At 35.8% G+C, this 18938-nt stretch overlaps 1 protein-coding gene across 1 annotated transcript; it reads right to left on the reverse strand.

The window, feature by feature from the left end:
- Positions 1 to 4205: 4205 nt before the first annotated feature.
- On the reverse strand, positions 4206 to 18136 carry LOC127430441 (glutaredoxin domain-containing cysteine-rich protein 2-like). The gene is made up of 3 exons (XM_051680203.1): positions 17813 to 18136; positions 10981 to 11190; positions 4206 to 4379 (listed from the first exon to the last, which is right to left on the reverse strand). The coding sequence occupies exons 1-3, from the start codon at positions 18134 to 18136 to the stop codon at positions 4206 to 4208; spliced, it is 708 nt and encodes a 235-aa protein (XP_051536163.1).
- Positions 18137 to 18938: the final 802 nt, after the last annotated feature.

Here is an 18938-nt window from a genome sequence, read left to right on the forward strand (position 1 = left end):
TTTTACTTGAAACAAACCAGGTTATTTAGATGTTACCACATGAAGCACATTTTTAAAAATCAATGTACTAAACAAACTAGATAATACATTTTCTAAAGAAAAAAAAAAAAAATGTGAGTGGTTCTTGGAGTTGGCCTGACAACTTTACAAAACTTTGCTCGTCCATTGCCAAGATGTTCTAAATAGTTTCAAGGGCACTGGTATGGTGTTCAGGGTGGTTGCTAGAGCTTAATTAGGCTGTTTCTAAAGTACTCTGAGTAGTTTCAAGGGCACTGGTACTGTAGATGGATGTTTACTTGCCAAAGTCAAAAGAGCCCACCCCAAAGTCTCTCTGATATTCTAGTCCCTAGATATGGCTTGAGCCCTTCCTTACATCCTTCTCAAAGTGAAAGAGTCATAAATCTGATCACTTAGAGAGTAATAGCACATCTCTTCTCAATAAGCTACATATGTTGAAGTAGGTCTATCATTAATTTGTTTTAGAACAAACTAATAATAGTTATACCTGCTTTAGCAGATGTCAATAAACTTTTCGCTGATTTGTTACTGCGAGTCAGAGTTGATAGAGAACAGTAATGGAGTCGATTAGACTCAACAGTAATTAGGCTCACGATGACCCTCACAATGCCAGTCAGAGGCAAAAGCACCCTGATATATATATATATATATATATATATATATATATATATATATATATATATATATATATATATATAGGGGAAAAAAATTCAAATGACTTTGAACTCAGAAATTGACTAGAGGTGTATTCAAGTAATTGTTTTTGTGAATTGTATTTTTAATTTATTAGTTTAGGACAACAACAACAAAAAAGAGTGCAACATCATTAACCCATATGAGGAATTACCTTCAATATCAGTGCTACCATCATTGTAATTTATCATAAATCTACATTATTTACACTCAAATAAGGGTTGTAGCTCCTTTTAGCTGGAAACAACCAATGTGCAGTCAAGAAATCTGATGGATCACTGCATTTATTCAATGAAGAGCCTGAAAATTAACCTATTGGGTCATTCTGCACTAAAGCAGTAACATATATTATGTCAGTATACTTCAGTTTTGCCATTATTATGCAGATTTTAACATGGGTAATTAATGTACTTTATATATATATATATATATATATATTAGGAAGAATGGGGCTAGTAGTCACAGGGGCTATATCTCAGTAACTGCAGGTTTAATATAAGGTTTTAAGAAATATTAATTGGAGTAAAAAGTGTGAAAACTCACCTGGTCTCTAATGTATGTAGGGAGTGAATATGTCATTCACCAGCCGTTCACCAGTAGCTAGTGGGCAAAAACATTGATGTCCAACTCTGTCAGTTAACCTCCAATACTGACTCCAATGCTTTTGCAATTTTCTGTGATGAAAAACATGATGTCTCATTCATGGGGAGTTCAAGAGCAAGAGGCGTTTGGTTCCACAGACTAACAGAACAGCAATGTCACAAATACAACCACCTCTGTTCTGTCAAGCACAAACAATTAAGTGGATAGTGGGGTAGCATCTCTGATACTGAAAACCCCACAACTCTCCACAGAGAACTGTCAAAACATTAGCTGCAGACTTGCTCTCCCTGCCTCCCGACTGTTGACAATTTGTACACTCCAGTGCTGCCTAACTAGACAAAAGTTTGGCTGTTTGAAGAAATCCACTTCTTCAAAGCAAAGAGCAATCTGACAGGCTTACAGTTATCTGTCACTCTTTCACTTTTCTTGTTTTTGTGTGCAGGTGAACTTTATTGTGCACAAACCCAAAGTTTCATTGACACATTGACTGTTTCTCATCTGAAATGATGGGTTTTCAGAAAGTTTGATTGTTTTCAGAAGGGAGTGAAAAAGAGGCTAACAGAAAACAGTTATGTTATTGGTAACTGTATGTAAGACCCGTTTACACCTGGTATGGGTGATCTGTTCACAAATGCACAAAAAAATATTTTGTGGTTAGATTAAGATTAAGTACTTTCCACACTGAATAAGTTAAAGCGTGAACCTGAAAATATTAAGTACATTTTACCTTTGTTTTTAATTCAAGTATGTCAAAATGAATGCTTTAGCTAAAGTAAATATTATTTAGAATTATTATGTCATATAATGCATCATCACATGTTCATATTTCTTCACTTATTTGAGTACATTTTACAGGTAAATACAATAATTACATTTTATTTAGCTGTTTCCAGCATGGAATAATCTGAATAACATTTTAAAGTTAACTGACAAATATTTTTTACAGTGTATATCAGGTGAATTAAAAAAATAACTAATAATAAAAAATGGTTTGTCAGGTAACCTAAAAAATGCATAATGTGGTAAAATCTAATTAAAGTCAAAAATTAAAGTCAAAAAATTTTAATTTGAGAAATGAAATTGGTAACCAAAAATCCTTACATCAACAACCTTAGAAGCAAAAACACTTTTACTATAACGCATCATTTGAAAATCGATTAATTTTAACGCTTGTACAGACATTTACACACTTATTCCAATGTATTAGCTTGCGCGGTAGCTCACCGGATAGAGTGTTGGACTTTGGCCTCCAAAGACTGAAGCTCAAGCCCAGGCAAGCACGCAAGCTGATATGTGCGACAAAAGTGTCATATGTGGGACAAAAGTGTCATAGAAGTGCAGGGGTGCTGTAAGGTAGCTTCTGGGCCCATGGGCTGGCCATTCCATGGGGCCCCCTTGCCAGTCGTCGAGCAGGGATGGGGCATTTTGGGGGGACTGTTGTTCTATGAACATGTGCTACACGGACGGCTTTTGCGGTTGCGCACAGTCTCGTGTTTACAACTCGCTGAAAGCTTTTATATGTGCTACTCCCGTGAACGTCAATGGTGGAGAATGGGGTGGCAGATGCCGCGAGAGAGTCCCCCTTGGAGTAGTGGGCCCCTGGGCTTCAGCCCGAGTAAGCCGGTGTGTTAATGCACCCCTGCAGAAGTGACACAAAATTATGTGGCTGTTTCAGAAAATGTGCTTTTCATATCACATTTGTTTTAGGACACTATCGGTTAGCTTTAGGTGTCAGTTTAGGGTGAAGAGCTCTGTTTTGTGTCTACCTCTCGTGTGCATTTAGGACAGTATTTGTTAGGTTTAGGCTAAAGTTTTAGGTTAGGGAGGTACGCTTTACTCATTAAAACCTCCATCTAATATGCACCTTTAAAACCTTGTCTGATTATGGCTTCATTTCACTCGCTTTTGGCACCCCACTGGACATTTTACTGGGAAACTGCAGTGAAACGTGTAATGAAGCACATAATTTCGTTTTGCAAAAATGTTGCCATGGTCACGTCATTTTCATGAGATCAGGCCGAAACATTAATAATTCATTACACATTATAAGGCTAAGGTTTGATTAAGAATTTTTATTGGATTAAGGCTAATCTTAAAAATAAGTTAACATTTAACAGATTTACTTCTGTATTCCAAGCAGCACTGATCAACAGTAAACAAAGATGGGAAAGTTCAAAAAAGTGTAAATGCATCAGATTTTAATCAGGCCACAATAACTGACTATAGTAATGAAGAATCATATTCACAATTATATTAAAGTGACATCTTTAATGGCCACAAGTGGCAAACTATTGGTGATACAAAACAAACACTACAAAAACAATTTCATTTCCTGTGGCTTTTAATTACTGTTTATGATTCTGACTTTGAAACCTGAATCTAATTCCTAAGGATCAAGTTTTTATATTTTGGAATAATTCATTGCATATTTTATTTAAAGAAATAAAAGGATACACATGATAAAACCAAAAACAACACTTCAAATGTCCCCTAAATGTATCTGAGTCATAGTCATAATCATAGTTTTTGCATAGTTTGCTTGAGTGAGTTTTAACTTCTATTCAGCAAATAAGGAGTCACATAACCACTAACTTGCGATATATACTGTACATTGGTCATTAAAAAATGAACTATATTTTCTCTTTATTCCTCACTCATTTATTAACTCCCTTTGGGTTTTCACCATCCATTTCATCTCAACCATTAAATGGCAGTCTAGTGCATCGGTATTAACTCTCACTGCAATACGTCTGAGAAGCCAATTCTGCCCTAAAGCCCTTAAACTTATGCTCTAATCCAGAATGCGCTTTCGTTCACAGCTCAAAAGGTCTGATCTGCACCCACCGTCAACACACTCTAGTGTCAGACAAAGCGAGGCAGTAGTGGATGGCTTAGTGAGTGCAGGACTGGCATCGCTCCAGGCCATGGGGGTTACACACGGGACAGTGCAACTCTCTGATTGATTCATTGAAGCGGCTGGCTAACATGGAGAGTTTGCTGCCATGACACAGTGAGCAGGGCGCACAACCAGAACCTCCGCACTGTTCACAGGAACCTGCTTCCTGCTGCATAAACAAAACAAGTTAACAAACCAGCAGGCATGATGAACAAGCAAACAAAATGATAAACAGCTCAGGTACTCACTGCAGAGTGCTTCTAAGGCCTGAAATATGCTCCATGCATGTACATGAAAGTAGAAGCAAATGCCAAAACACTGATTTTGTGCATCAGACCACAACTTGCCTTGCATTCTCAGTTTTGCAGCAAAGGCATTAGTGTAAACTCATCCTCTGTGGCCAGTTTTCTCTTTCAGGTGAACTACTGTCATGTTGAAGCAACACTTTAAAGAGAATATTGCTAAACAACTTAAAGTTAGTTAAACTGTTGCTGTTTTGGGGAGGCTATATTGAAAGTGTAGCTTCCCAAGCTACAAGCTACTTATAACTTGAACTAGTTAAACTATAGTCAAACTACTCTTTTGAAAAAGTAGTAAGCTACATAAGCTACTAAAAAAAAGGTAGCTAACTACATTGAAGGGATTTAATTAATAGAATATTTTGGTAACACTTAATAATAACAGTACATGAATAATCATGAATTAATACCTGAATTAATAGTTACTTCTGCATGAATTAACGATGAGTTAAGGAATGGAATAATCAGGAACTAATAAAGAGCTAACATTAATGACAACTTGAGTCAAATAAATTCATGCATTAATTATGGTCACCTTAATTACATGTTAGTACATGTTTGTTAGTTAATGCATTAATAACATTAGAAAATAAACTAAATCAAAATGTGAAGTACTGAATGTTGAATTAAACATTCATATTTATTATTGTCATAATTTAAATATTTAATACATTTAGCTGTCTTGTGTTTCTCAACAAATGTATCTAGCATAATTCTGCCATTTTTTTAAATGGACATAACAAAAATATAGAAAATCATACAAATAATAATGATCACTAATAATTTGATCCCAGCCGATTGTATGTAATTCTCCTTCCCTTTCATTGCATACTCAACCTACCACTCAATTCACTCTTCATCCGAACCATAGAAATAAGAATGAAAAAGTATTTGCCCCCTTAGTTACTAAATCCCCAAATCTATGAAACTGCATTCATAATGGGGTTCAGCTGGACTTGACACACTCAGGCCTGATTACTGCCAGACCTGTTCAATCAAATCAATACCTAAATAGAACTTTTCCAGCAGCATGAAGTTGGCTTAAAGGTCTCACCAAGCAGCACACTATGCCAAGGTCGAAAGAAATTCCAGAAATTATGAGAAAAAAGGTGACAGAAATACATCAGTCTGGGAAAGGTTACAAAGCTATTTCAAAGGCTCTGGGACTCCAAAGAACCACAGTGAGAGACATTATCTCCAAATGGAGAAAACTTGGTACAGTAGTGAACCTTCCCAGAATTAGCCGACCTTCCAAAATTCCTCCAAGAGCACAGCGACGTCTCATCCAGGAAGTTACAATAAAGCCAAGGACAACATCCAAGGAACTGCAGGCCTCTCTCGCATCAATAAAGGTCACTGTTCATGACTCCACTATCAGAAAGAGTTTGGCCAAAAATGCCATCCATGGAAGTGTGGTGAGGCGAAACCCACTGCTAACACAGAAGAACATTAAGACTCATTTGAATTTTGCCAAAACACACCTTGATGATCCTCAAACCTTTTGGGAGAATGTTCTGTGGACTGATGAGTGGAAAGTGGAACTGTTTGGACAGGGGTCCCGTTACGCCTGGCTTAAATCAAACACAGAATTCCACAAAAAGATCATCATACCTACAGTCAAGCATGGTGGTGGTACTGTGATGGTATAGGGATGCTTTGCTGCTTCAGGGCCAAGGCGACTTGCAATAATTGAGGGAAACATGAATTCTGCTCTCTACCAGAAAATTCTAAAGGAGAACGTCTGGTCATCAGTCTGTGAGTTGAAGCTCAAGTGCAACTGGATTATGCAGCAAGATAATGATCCAAAGCATGAGAGTAAGTCCACCTCTGAATGGCTCCAAAAAAAAGCTAAATTAATGTTTTGGAGTGGCCTAGTCAAAATCCTGACTTAAGCCCGATTGAGATGTGGTGGCAGGACCATAAACGGGCAGTTCATGCTTGAAAACCCTGCATTGTGGCTGAACAAAAGCAGTTCTGCAAAGAAGAGTGGGCCAAAATTCCACCACAGTGTTGTGAAAGACTGATCTCCAGTTATTGGAAGCATTTGGTTGCAGTTGTTGCTGCTAAAGGTGGCACAACCAGCTATTAAGTTTAAGGAGGCAATTCATTTTTAGTTTTCCCCATTTAGTATACACAAAAATAGAAGAAATCAGGAAGGGGTCAAATACTTTTTTACAGCACTATATATTACTCAGTAATTTTCATGATTACTTTGTGAGTTTCATAGGAACTCAAAATCAAAAATTCAAAATGATGGTAATGATTGGATCATCATCAACCTCATTATTAATAATAGTAATTTGTTTTAATTTTTCCATGGACTTTTGTGCATGTAAACATTCAGTCATTTCTTGTTTGAACTCCATTTCAAGTGCAGGTAGTTCTCAACATTTCTGCCCAGAACAGCAGTATGTGGAGAGTTTGTTTCTGGTGGGGCACCTATCCACCTTTTTCCTATGTCCCGTGATGCCTAGCGAGAAATATGGGTGTTACTTCCATTATCAAGTAAACACAGCTGTTGTGGCATTCGTCCATTCATTCTTTCGTTGTGGTGTTAGGATTTTGAGGAGAGCATGTATGATTTTGTGAGGACATACATTAGCCACTATGTCAGTGTGTTACTGAATGATAATAAACTGCAAAAAGGTCATAAAGACAAAGAAAGCGTGAATAAAACCGGCACGCTGTTTCTCCCAGGTGCAGTTGAGATTTAATCTAAGCACAAACGCAACATTTCAAGCAAAACTTTTTTAAACTTTTAAACAAGTTTAAACTTTTGTTTGGCAGGTGATTGACAGGTGAGAGGTGGTGCTTTGCTGCCATCCAGTACGCATCAGGACAGTGTTTTAAACCTCAGATGTGATGTGGTTTTTGACTGCACTGTATGTGTTTTTTGTGATCCAATCACAAAACATTTTGTTCCCCATTTACACCTATATTTAGCACTGACCATTTGCGATTGGATCATCCGAAACACGTCTTTACCAGCTGTAAACAGGGTCTAAAATGACTGCAGCCAGAGCTAGGGAATGCTATAGAACGATTTCCGGCAGAAGTCCCACCCACATTCCTTTCCCCAATAAGACCCCCAGGAAAAAGGTGGATAAGTGGCACTCTCAAGGTGTTGGCTGGCTTCTTGCCACTATTTCCTATGGTAATTCTGAAATTTTTTGTCAGTGTGTTCATAATATCAGTTTTGACTATGTTATTTGCAGAATTTGAATACATCTTGTTCTTTGAACATATTAAGCGCTAACATTAGGATTTGTAGCATTTCCGATTTTAAATCAGGAGAGATAGAAACAAAACACAGCTTATATATATAATTTAAAAGTGTCTTGTATGTCTTAACAGGTATGTTTGTCTTTTCTTTTGAGTCTGTATATGTTTCAAAAGAGATTAAATTAATTTAAAGAATCTTGGTGGAAGATTGACACGTTTTTTTGTTTTTTCACATTAAAAGGTATTTTTCCCCTTAAATGTTGTGTTTTTTAATGTCATATTTGCTGGAGGATTTGCATTTTTAATTAAGCAGATCTTTAAAAAAATATTGGTTTTTATTTCACTGGTGCAAAATGTTAAGGATCACCTTAGTGCATGTGTATTAAATGATTTGTTAATGCAGCATAATGTCATGACTTTACTTAGAGGGGCACATCATTACTTTTTTTTTTTTATCCCCTTTTCTCCCAATTTGGAATGCCTAATTCCCACTACTTAGTAGGTCCTTGTGGTGGCACAGTTACTCACCTCAATCCAGGTGGCGGAGGACAAGTCTCAGTTGCCTCCGTTTCTGAGACCGTCAGTCTTTGCATCTTATCATGTGGCTCATCGTGCATGACACTGCGGAGACACCGCATGTGGAGGCTCATGCTGCTCTCCGCAATCCACACACAAATTACCACGTGCCCCATTGAGAGCGAGAACCACTAATCACGACCACGAGGAGGTAACCCCATGTGACTCTACCCTCCCTAGCAACCGGGCCAATCTGGTTGCTTAGGAGACCTGGCTGGAGTCACTCAGCACGCCCTGGATTCGAACTCGCGACTCCAGGTGTGGTAGTCAGCGTCAATACTCGCTGAGATACCCAGGCCCCAGTGGGGTACATCATTACTAAATCATGGTTAACTACACATGAACACATGACTTGTTAATGCATCATCATGTCATGTCTTTACTTGGTGGGGCACATCATTATTAACTCATTGTTAACTACTCATGAACTATCATCAGCTGATGACTTGTTAATGCAGCATCACGTCTTGTCTTTACTTGGTGGGGCACATCATTGTAAACTTACTATCAACTACACATTTACTACACTAGTATTCATCCCAGTTAAATCACATATTGTCTAGCATCATTTGGTTTGTCATGAGGTAAAAGCTGAGATGTGGACATGGCCTGCGTATGGATGATGAGTAAACTGAGTGGTAGGACCCACACGGGTAGGGTGAGTATGAAGGGAAAGGAATGGAGAATCATCCTCACCCTCATGCCATTCCAGATGTGTATGCCTTTCTTCTGCAGAACACAAACAAATATTTTTAGAAGAATACCTCAGCTCTGTAGGGTTGGTGAGATTGGACAAAAATATAACTCCTTTTTCACAATAAATTTCCTTGGCCATCATGATTTCAAACTCATTAACACTTCCTTGCACCATCTAGCATTCAGCGCATGTGTCAAGCACTAGAAAGTGTAATCAAACTTGAAATCATGATTGTGCCTAGAGATTGCAAAGGCAAGATGTAGAGTTAAAAATTAGTTATATTTTGGTGTATTTTCACCCAAAACCAACTGGATCACTTAAGAAAGCATGGATTAAACCACTGGAGTCATACAGATTACTTTTATGCTGATTTTTAGAACTTCAAAACAATTGGTCCCCATTCACTTGCATCATGCATTTTATGGGTCTACAGAGCTGAGATATTCTTCTAAAAAATTTTGTTTGTGTTCTGCAGATGAAAAAAAGTCATACACATCTGGAATGGCATAAGGGTGAGTAGATGATGGGAGAACTATTCCTTTAATGTGTTCAAAATTTGATAAGGATGATCCATGTAAATTATCCAGAGTAATCCTGCATCATTCATTGATGTTTATGATGAAACTGAAGACATGTTTATTAATTCATGATTATTCATGTACTGTATAATAATTGGATAATATCAGTTCTCATTGCAGAATTCAGTAATATCACCTGATAGTTATATCCTCCTGAGACCCGAGCATGACTGCTTTGTGCATTTTCCATTTACCTTTTTGATTTGTAACTTGTAGCACCTAATAAATATGCAAAAAAAAAATCGATGTCCACATTTGTGGACAGCGGGACAAATTATAAATAATACCAAGCTATAGAAAGTTTTTTTTTAAATCAAATAGTTTATTTTGTGTACTGGTGTATTCAGTGTTGGTTATTCATGTTTTTGAGACGTTATAGACACATTATTAGCCTCTCAAAGCAACATTTTCTAAGGAAAAATAACGTGTTTAACAGCATGCCATTTTGTGATAAATTACTCACATTTTTAAAATGGCATATCAGATTAAACTAGAGACTCTAATCTTTTGACTCAAATAGGTTTTAATGTAAAAACTTAATTAGGTTTCCCTATTTAAAAAAAAAAAGAAAGAAAGAAAAAAAAATATTTTATATAACTGAATCAAATAATAGTGTTTAACAGCAGCAATTAACTAAGCATTTTTCTTCAAAAAAGAAGGCAAAGTCTCTTTAAGGCTGTGCAGGGCTCAAGGGAATCAGTGAATCATGTATGTGAATTAGTTAATTTACATGAACCGTCCAAAAGTAAGGACTTGCTAAAATGAATCACAGTTCCCAACACTAAATGAAAGGGAATCGTTTATTTTAACCTGTTCATTTACATTAACTGTCCGAAAGAAACGATTCATTAATGGGTTTTATACTGGTAGAGTGGAATTCAGTTCTTTCTGATAATTTGTCATAACTGTTGTTTTAAAATATGATTCCTTGAGTATTTAACATTATTGCAATGCTGAAATAGCTGTAACTCTACTTGTGTTTTAGTTATGTAAAAAAAAAAACAATTATGTTTGGATAGACAGAACAGGAGAAAAAATCAGATTGATTAGTCTGACAGAATTGTGAAAGTGTAAAATGATTCATGTCATGGTTCATTATTTTCAATGGTGTATAAAGTAAGAGCCATTATTCATGACGAATTGCATTTCCGCAGTGGATAACATGCTATAAATACCTTAATCATTGCTTTGTGAATATGTTTTGACTCTGGGCAATAACCAAATACAAAACAACCACTGTGACAAAATCCAGATCATTTAACAAAGTGATAAAACCAATGTTAACATTTTTCTGAAAATAGACTATGGGACAGTGAATCTAAATAATACGGCATCAAGTTTTTATTTCCTTTTCAAATCGCTAATAGCGTTTACACTCTACAGAACCCTAGACTGTACCTTTTGTTCAGTTCTTGCTTCTGGTTCCTCTGTATGTGTACATGATGTTCTGTGTTTTCCTTTGCTCCGGGACTTTTGTCCTGGTGATCTCTCTTTCCTGTCCCGGATGCAGTGAGGACACCTTCCAGATTCCCCTCTTCTGTGTGGAGCCCGAATAATCTTCAGATTATTTGTGTAGATAATGATCTTTCCAAAATCTAAGACCGGAGCCTGTATAATACAGACACACAAACACAACCATGTTTTTTTTTTTTTGTTTGTTTTTTTTTTGACGTCTACGATGGCAATACCATATTTTATGAACAAAAATAATGACATTCTATGAAAAACCTTGGAGTACATATACATATATATGTTATAAAGTATTTGTAAAGCATAAGTTTATAGTTAATTCATTATTTATAACAAGTTGTTCCTACATTGTTAATACAATAACATATTTACTGTAGCAAATAATTTATTATTGTTTTCTAAGTTCATAAATAAGCAGTTTGATAAAAATCCTTATATTATTAAAGAAATTGAACATACATTTACATATGTAATTAATTGGACATACATTTATGCCTATGCATAATGTGTTTATAACTATTCAAGAGCACTTACTATTAAAGCATTTAATGCCTAATAAAGGATGCAATAAAGCCCTGACTAATCGCTAGCTAAATATTTTGCTTGACCTAATATTAAGTGAGAAAAACTATGTATGCCTAATTAAAATGTATTAATCATCCATTACTCTGAAAAGTTGGCCATGAAATAACTCGACATCATCTCACATTAAGGCTCAAAATAGGCACTAAAGCTTTTTAGAAAACAGACACAACACAAAGTGATACAGGAAACATCCACAGTTTTTTTTTTTTTTTTTTTTTTTAAAGAAATCGAATTCTGTCTGAAATTTTAAATGATCAAAGAAAACCATTTGTAGAAAACATCTGTTGACCATCTCTCAAAGAAAATCTGAATGTTAGCATTGCTGAAAAAAGACAGTATTTTCAATATGGTTAACAAGTTGTTTACTAAGGATGAAAAACATTATCAAACTGCTTATGTATGAACGTATTAAACCAAAATAAATTGTTTGCACAGAGAAACTGTATAAACCTAATGACATATTATTTCTAAAGCCTATTAATGTATTAACATGGTTGAAACAATATTCATAAATGATCAATTAACTATAAACTAATGCTTTACAAATACTTTATACCGTGTAGTTATCGTAAAGTGTTACCAAGATTTCTCCCTTTGTGTTCCACTGAAAAAATAACAGTGTATGGTTTTGGTATGGCATTAGGGTGAGTGAATAAATACAGAGTATTTATTTTTGGGTGAACTTCCAGCTTGTGAGCCAAGAAAAGATAACATTTTATTAAATATCAGGTGTCTGTTGAGAAATGTGATAAAGATGCTGTTAGTTCTTCTTGACAACCTGACCTGAAAAACTGAGGATCTTTGTCAGTTTAGTCTTTCAGCACCATGTCACATGTGACATTAAAAAAAAGAAAAAAAAAAAAAAGAAAACAAAAAATGGCCTATTGCAGAACTCCAAAAAGAACCAAAGCATACTTGCACCTTTTTTTATGGAGGCCGTATTGTCCAATTATGTTTGTTTATAAATTCCTTGTCTGGATTAATGCATCTAGATGCCAGGGAATGCTGATCTTATTTTCAGATTGGAGGCAGAGAAGCACATACTCAGGAACACTGAGAATGTCAAATTGTGCCATTGGGATGTAATTGTACGCCTATATTTAGAAGCTGTGTTGGAGTGTGGGTCTATGAATAGATGTGGGAAATATGAATTAGTAATAGTGTGGCATAAAAACTGTGAATTCAAAAGATAAAATTGGGACGATGGGCTGAGACAAAGGGAAATTGTTTTTTTTGTTTTTTTGGTAAATGCTCTTAGTGCATTAACATTTTTAATGCCAGAGTTAAATAAATAAAAATAAAAAATAAAAAAATGTAGCATAATTAGGAGACAAAAGAGGAACACTCACTTTGCACAAACTGTGTTTTGCCTATGATAATTGCTGTTTAAGTTAGATTTTCAGATACTAGTTTACCAATTAGTCACATGAAGTAAATTCCCTCACTAACACTGGCTCGGTTTCCAAATAACGTTGCAGCTTAAGCTTTTAAGATCACTGCATCTAACATCATACATTATTTTACATAGGAGTAGTGGCTGTTTCCCAAACTAGCATGTATATAGTATCGCTCGTTATTAAGTAGAACTTAAGTGTGACATTGCGTGAGCTGTCTGGTCCAAAGATGCAAAACTAAGGATGAAACTTTCACCAATATGTCCAGGAGTTTGTCTTTTCAAGATTAAATAGGTTGGAAATACTCCATAGCATGGAAATTGCATGTAATCTAGTCAGTTACTAGGGTGTTCTAAGATTTAGGTTTATTGCTATGTTGTTGCTTGGGTGTTCTGTGTGGTTGCTAAGTGGTTGCTTACTGGCACAAGTCAAAGGACTTCAGTATTTATGGCTTTGTTTATACAGGCAGCAAAAATAATTTTTCTAACTTGACTCAAATCTGTCTTTTTATTTTTCTTTTTTTTTGGGGGGGGGAGTCTGAACAGCTGAACCCGATCCGAAATCCAATAAAACCGTATTCTTTGGAATGCATACCTATGTGAATCCCTACCAAAAAATTACAGAATAATTTGATATATTGATTGAAATTAGTCATTTTGATATTTTAAGTTGTTAGACAAGAGTAAGATGTTAGGCTTAATAATAAACTATACTTTTTATAATTTAAATAGTGCTCACCGTGGCTGATGCATAGTGTATAGTAGAGTTATATATATGATGTGACATTTCAACACACATTGTGCCATTTGGAATTGTTTTCTCTGTTGTCACTAACGTTAATTTGAAAGTTTCTTGACTGAAATGTGTCATCAAAACCTTTACTCTTAATGTAACATGGCAGATCCAAACAGACACACTACTAGACACTACAAAAGATCAGTAGTACAGATAGTGTCTTTAGAAAACATGAATCATATTAGATGATCTTAGGAGCACAAACCGTAAATTAATACACTAAATTACACAGTGTACAAGATCCGCTTGATTTATTTGTGAATTCACTTTATTTTTGTGAAACTCCTAACATTTATTTTTGGATCTCATTCAAATTATTTGTGAACCAATTTTCTATTTGAGAATCTCTTTCCATTTGTATGTTAATATGCAACAATTTCATCTCCATACATACGTATGTAACTTCATACAAAGTGTGCAATATTGTCTGGATTCCCAGTTGTCTGCCCTCTCTTTCCACACTGAAAGTTACTCTCAGATGTTATATGAGAAAGTCTCTTGGCATCATGCTGATGCTTACATCATTACCATAGCAACCATGTAGATAAGTGTTGGGGAAGCTACTTTGAAACTGTAGCTTCCCAAGCTACAAGATACTCATATCTCATAAACTATTGTCAAACTACTCTTATAAAAAAGTAGTTAGCTATAGTTAGCTACTCTTTTTAGTTGCTTGTATTGTAGCTAACTACTACTTTTAAGATATATAACAATCAGATGATGATATTATTTAATTCTACGATCAGAGTTAAATATTTAATAAGGATGAAATACCTTACTATAATTATGGTTACTACAATATTCCTGTATGTATGTATGTATGTATGAATGAATGAACGAACGAATGAACGAACGAACAAACAAATGAATGCTACTTATATAGCGCTTTTCTGACTAGGCTCAACCCTGCTTAGCTTCAGTGGGCAACAGAGTGATATGGCTGCTGGCAATACAATACAATATTACTTTAATAAAACCATGGTTACTATATGAATACTACAGTATTACTGTAATAAAACCATGGTAAATTGAATCAAAACCATGGTTTCTGGCAAAAAAAACAAACAAAAAAAAAACATGGTTACTACAGGCATTGTTACTACAGGCATGGCTACTACAATATCACTATTTTAAATCTATGGTTAATTTTTGCAGGGGTTCAGCAAGTAGGGTGACAACATTAGATTGAACATACATTTATACTTAATATACACTAATAAACTAGAAAATATTTTATAAAACGATAAACTATTTTATATAACTGAATAGAAATAATAAAAAAAAATGCCTGATAAAACCAGCAATTAACAAAATATTTTGCTTCCAAAAAGAATACAAAGTCCCTTTAAAGGGTCATGAAACCCCCTTTTTTTCAGCACAGTTGAGTCTCACAACAGTTGAAGAAAATGCCAAGGAAAGTGGGCATGGTCAGCAGTGGTGTGAAAGAACACAACAAATGTCTGATCCAGTCACTCAGCTTTATTTCACTAATGACCAAAGTTCAGCCATGCAACTCTATGTGGTGCAAGCTGATAGGTTCTTTGAACTTGTTTGCTTTTAGCCAATCGGCTTGTTTACATGTGATATGGTAAGCCATTGGGTTCACATGGTGTAAGCTGATTGGTCCTTTGACTTGTAAACAGGTAGCCAATACACTTGCATCTCTCTTTGTCTAACATTAAAATTGCTCAGATTTGCAGACAAGCTGGTTTCACTACAGCCTGCTATGACAGTTTTTTATCTGAAAATGCTATTTGCTGAGGTGGTTGCTGGGGCTTTTCTTCTACCAGCTTGCATGGTAAAGTGTGCCTTTGGCCATGACACATAGAAGCATATCTTTAACAAGGTAAGCCTTAGCCAAATCTGGCTGGCACACATCACTATCTTAGGTTATTAGATTAAATAAATCCACACATAGCTAAACTAAGTCACTAGTTAAATTAGCTCTGGGCTTTCCTGGTTCAGGTAAACATTGAGTCAAGTCACTAGCCGTTTAAGTCATTCGGCCAAGCAGGCCCAGGCACACATAGAAATGTAGTTTATTAGTGTTATGCCAGTTGGCCAGTGGCCAAGGCACACTTAGCTAGCATACACTCAATACACATGGCTCTTCGAAGCAGCAGCTATACACAATTCTTGGCGATAGATTTGGTTGGTTAAAGGGTTATGTTTTGTGTTTGTGTTATGCAATTTGTGCAGCTTCCCTGCTTTGTTGGGTGACTGTTTGAAATGTCTATTTGTGCAGCATCATGTCCACATAATAACTCAGTATGTGTGTGTATTTTCTAGCTGAAGCAAGTCTCTGTACCTGCTCTGCAGTAGCAGCAGCAGCAGTTTAGCAGATCTAGTCCGCCAAGACCAGAATTCTATTAATATGTCACACCCACATTTAAATGCTAAATCTTTCAGAGAGCCATCATGACTGAAATGCAGTTAACAGCAACAAAGATTCTCACAATTGCTCGTAACAAATTGCACAAATAAATTATACGTTTTAAAAAAAGATTTGTAAGCTCACAATACATTAAACAGAAACACACTGGTCATTTTATATCTGTAATTTAAAGTGCAAATAAATGGCAAGCCATACTCTGTATTGAAACTTTGTGAATGCTTTTTACATTTTTTATTAACAACGTTGCTTCACAAATATAAGTGCTTAGATTTGTTATCACACTCATATAATGGATAGATTGATGGATAGCATTTGTGTCTGAGACTGCAGTGTCAAACCCAGTTTCAAACGAACCCCAGTCTTCACCGCATATCTCAAAACTCGCACGTAATAAATGCGTGTAACCCTTATAAAGTTTCACTATTGACTAGAAAGCCTGTCTCTCTGTCAGCATCGTGGGGAAGTCGTGCAGTCTTAAACACTCGAAGCCCGGGATCAACTCACTCACTAAATCGCTTGAAAGTTTGAAGCGCTCATCTTTTGAGAATGTCACGTAGTTTCATGAATAATCATGAGATAGAGCTTTCTCAGGAGATAAGGCCATGCAGTCTCATAAATAATTATGAGACACTGATGACTGAATGATTCACTATAGTGTGTGACGTTGACACAATGTTGATTTTAAAGCCAGAAGACAGAAATAGCCCAAAAAGTCCATAAATTAACCACTTTCCTTTTAAAAGTTAAATTAATGGATGCTAACATTGTCCTAAATCATGTGCAACACATTCATATCTGTTAACATCTCAGAAAATGTAGTGTTTCATTACCCTTTAAGGCTGTGCAGGAGCTCAAGTGAATCAGTGAATCGTTAATTTGAACTAGTTCAGTTACATCGACTATCCAAAAGAACTGACTAACTAAAATGAATCGGAGTTTCCAACACTAAATATAAGGGAATTGTTTATTGTAACTGGTTTATTTACATGAACTGTTGGAAAGAACCGATTCACTTCAATGATTTGGTTTTCCATTGCTGCGTTTGCAATACAATGCGACAAATGTAGCGTTTTGTAATGCTACATCGCTACTTGTAGAAAAATGAAGCTTGTTACTGGAAAAGATGCAATATTGTGAAAATAGCTTAACTTTTTTTTTATAATTAAGTTAGTAGCATCACTACTTTTAGTTAACCATTCCCCAACACTGATGTAGATAGACCACACAGTCTGAACATACAGATCAGATTTCATCACTTACAAAATTACAGTGTGAACAGTCAGTCCTAACGATTTTGAATTTCACATCCAAATAAGGTTTGTGTACAGTGTGAACAGCACCTATACCATTTTCTTTATACCATTTTTTCATTCAAAAAGCAGAAATCGCAAGTCTGATCACTCAGGAAAATAAAATGACAATTCTCCTTAACAAGATGCACAATTTGGTGTGGGACGAGTTTAGAGCAATCACTTACCCTATGTATTATCAATAATAATAGTGATGCTTGCCTTAGAAAACACTACTAATAAAATGTGATAAGCAATGTTCAGTCCAAAGCATGCCAGTTTTAACAGTAGGGTGTTCTTACTTTGTTATCCCCTTCTGGTAGATCTTCGCAGGCCAGGGCCCTGCATGCCCTCACTCCTCGATAGACATTTATTCTCTGGGCGATTAGCCCTGTCGGAGGGTATAAACTCTGGTCCTGCATGTCTTCTAAGCCACACAGCTGTACCCTCTCCATTTTGTTGTGGATGAAGCTGTGCGGGTATTGCTCCTCTGGACTCTCTAGCTCTTGTCCATCCTCGTACACATGCTTCAGAACACGGCCACTGTATGACGAGGCCAGCTTGAATCTCACCTTTCTGGGCTTGCCCTCGAGCCTGGTGCCCGGCTGCGTCTGGAGCTCCTCCATGGTCCCTCTGAACTCAAATTCTCAGGGGTCCTCTGAAGAGAAGTTGGAAGAACTGTGGAATATCAGCACTGAGGAGAGGCAGGGCCAGTACAGCTGCTTTCTGTAGGCCTGATGAATAATTGAGCAGGAGATTGTGTGCCCGTCAGGAGAGGTGGAAACCGAGACCTCACAGTTTCATCAAATAATGATGGTTCAAGGAGAGTAGCAGGTGTGACTATGCTCTAGTTAGTTATGCATCTTCTGTAAAGAATGTCAATATACATTTTTCAACTACTGTACTTTACAAAACACTAAAACCTGTTGATTTGGCTTAAAAAATTATAATTCTTGTGACAAAGTGTAAGTGTAGTCACTACTTCGTGTGTATGTGTATAGCTTAATCCTACTGTTATACTTCATACTTCTCTTTCTAAAACAAACAATAACAATTGACCTGTTTCATGTGCCGTCACTGTATGACGTGTGTTAAATACACAATACATGATACATTACGCCATGATACATTACAACAAACATAAAAAAAATATAATCATAAATATATTTACTTTATACTTTGTCCCAAAAAACTCGCAAGAAATTGGCTAGTCATCATTTATTTTAATTTGTAAAAAAAAAAAAACTATATGTATATATATATATATATATATATATATATATATATATATATATATATATATATATATATATATATAAAACAAGTATATGTAATATGCCATTAAATCAATGGACATGCTGTCATTAAATGTTGGGCAAAATCTTATGTTTTCCAGTGAATTTATCTAAAAATAGGATCAAACGGGCA

The sequence above is a fragment of the Myxocyprinus asiaticus genome, chromosome 40 (assembly GCF_019703515.2).
Source record: "Myxocyprinus asiaticus isolate MX2 ecotype Aquarium Trade chromosome 40, UBuf_Myxa_2, whole genome shotgun sequence".
NCBI lineage: Eukaryota > Metazoa > Chordata > Actinopteri > Cypriniformes > Catostomidae > Myxocyprinus > Myxocyprinus asiaticus.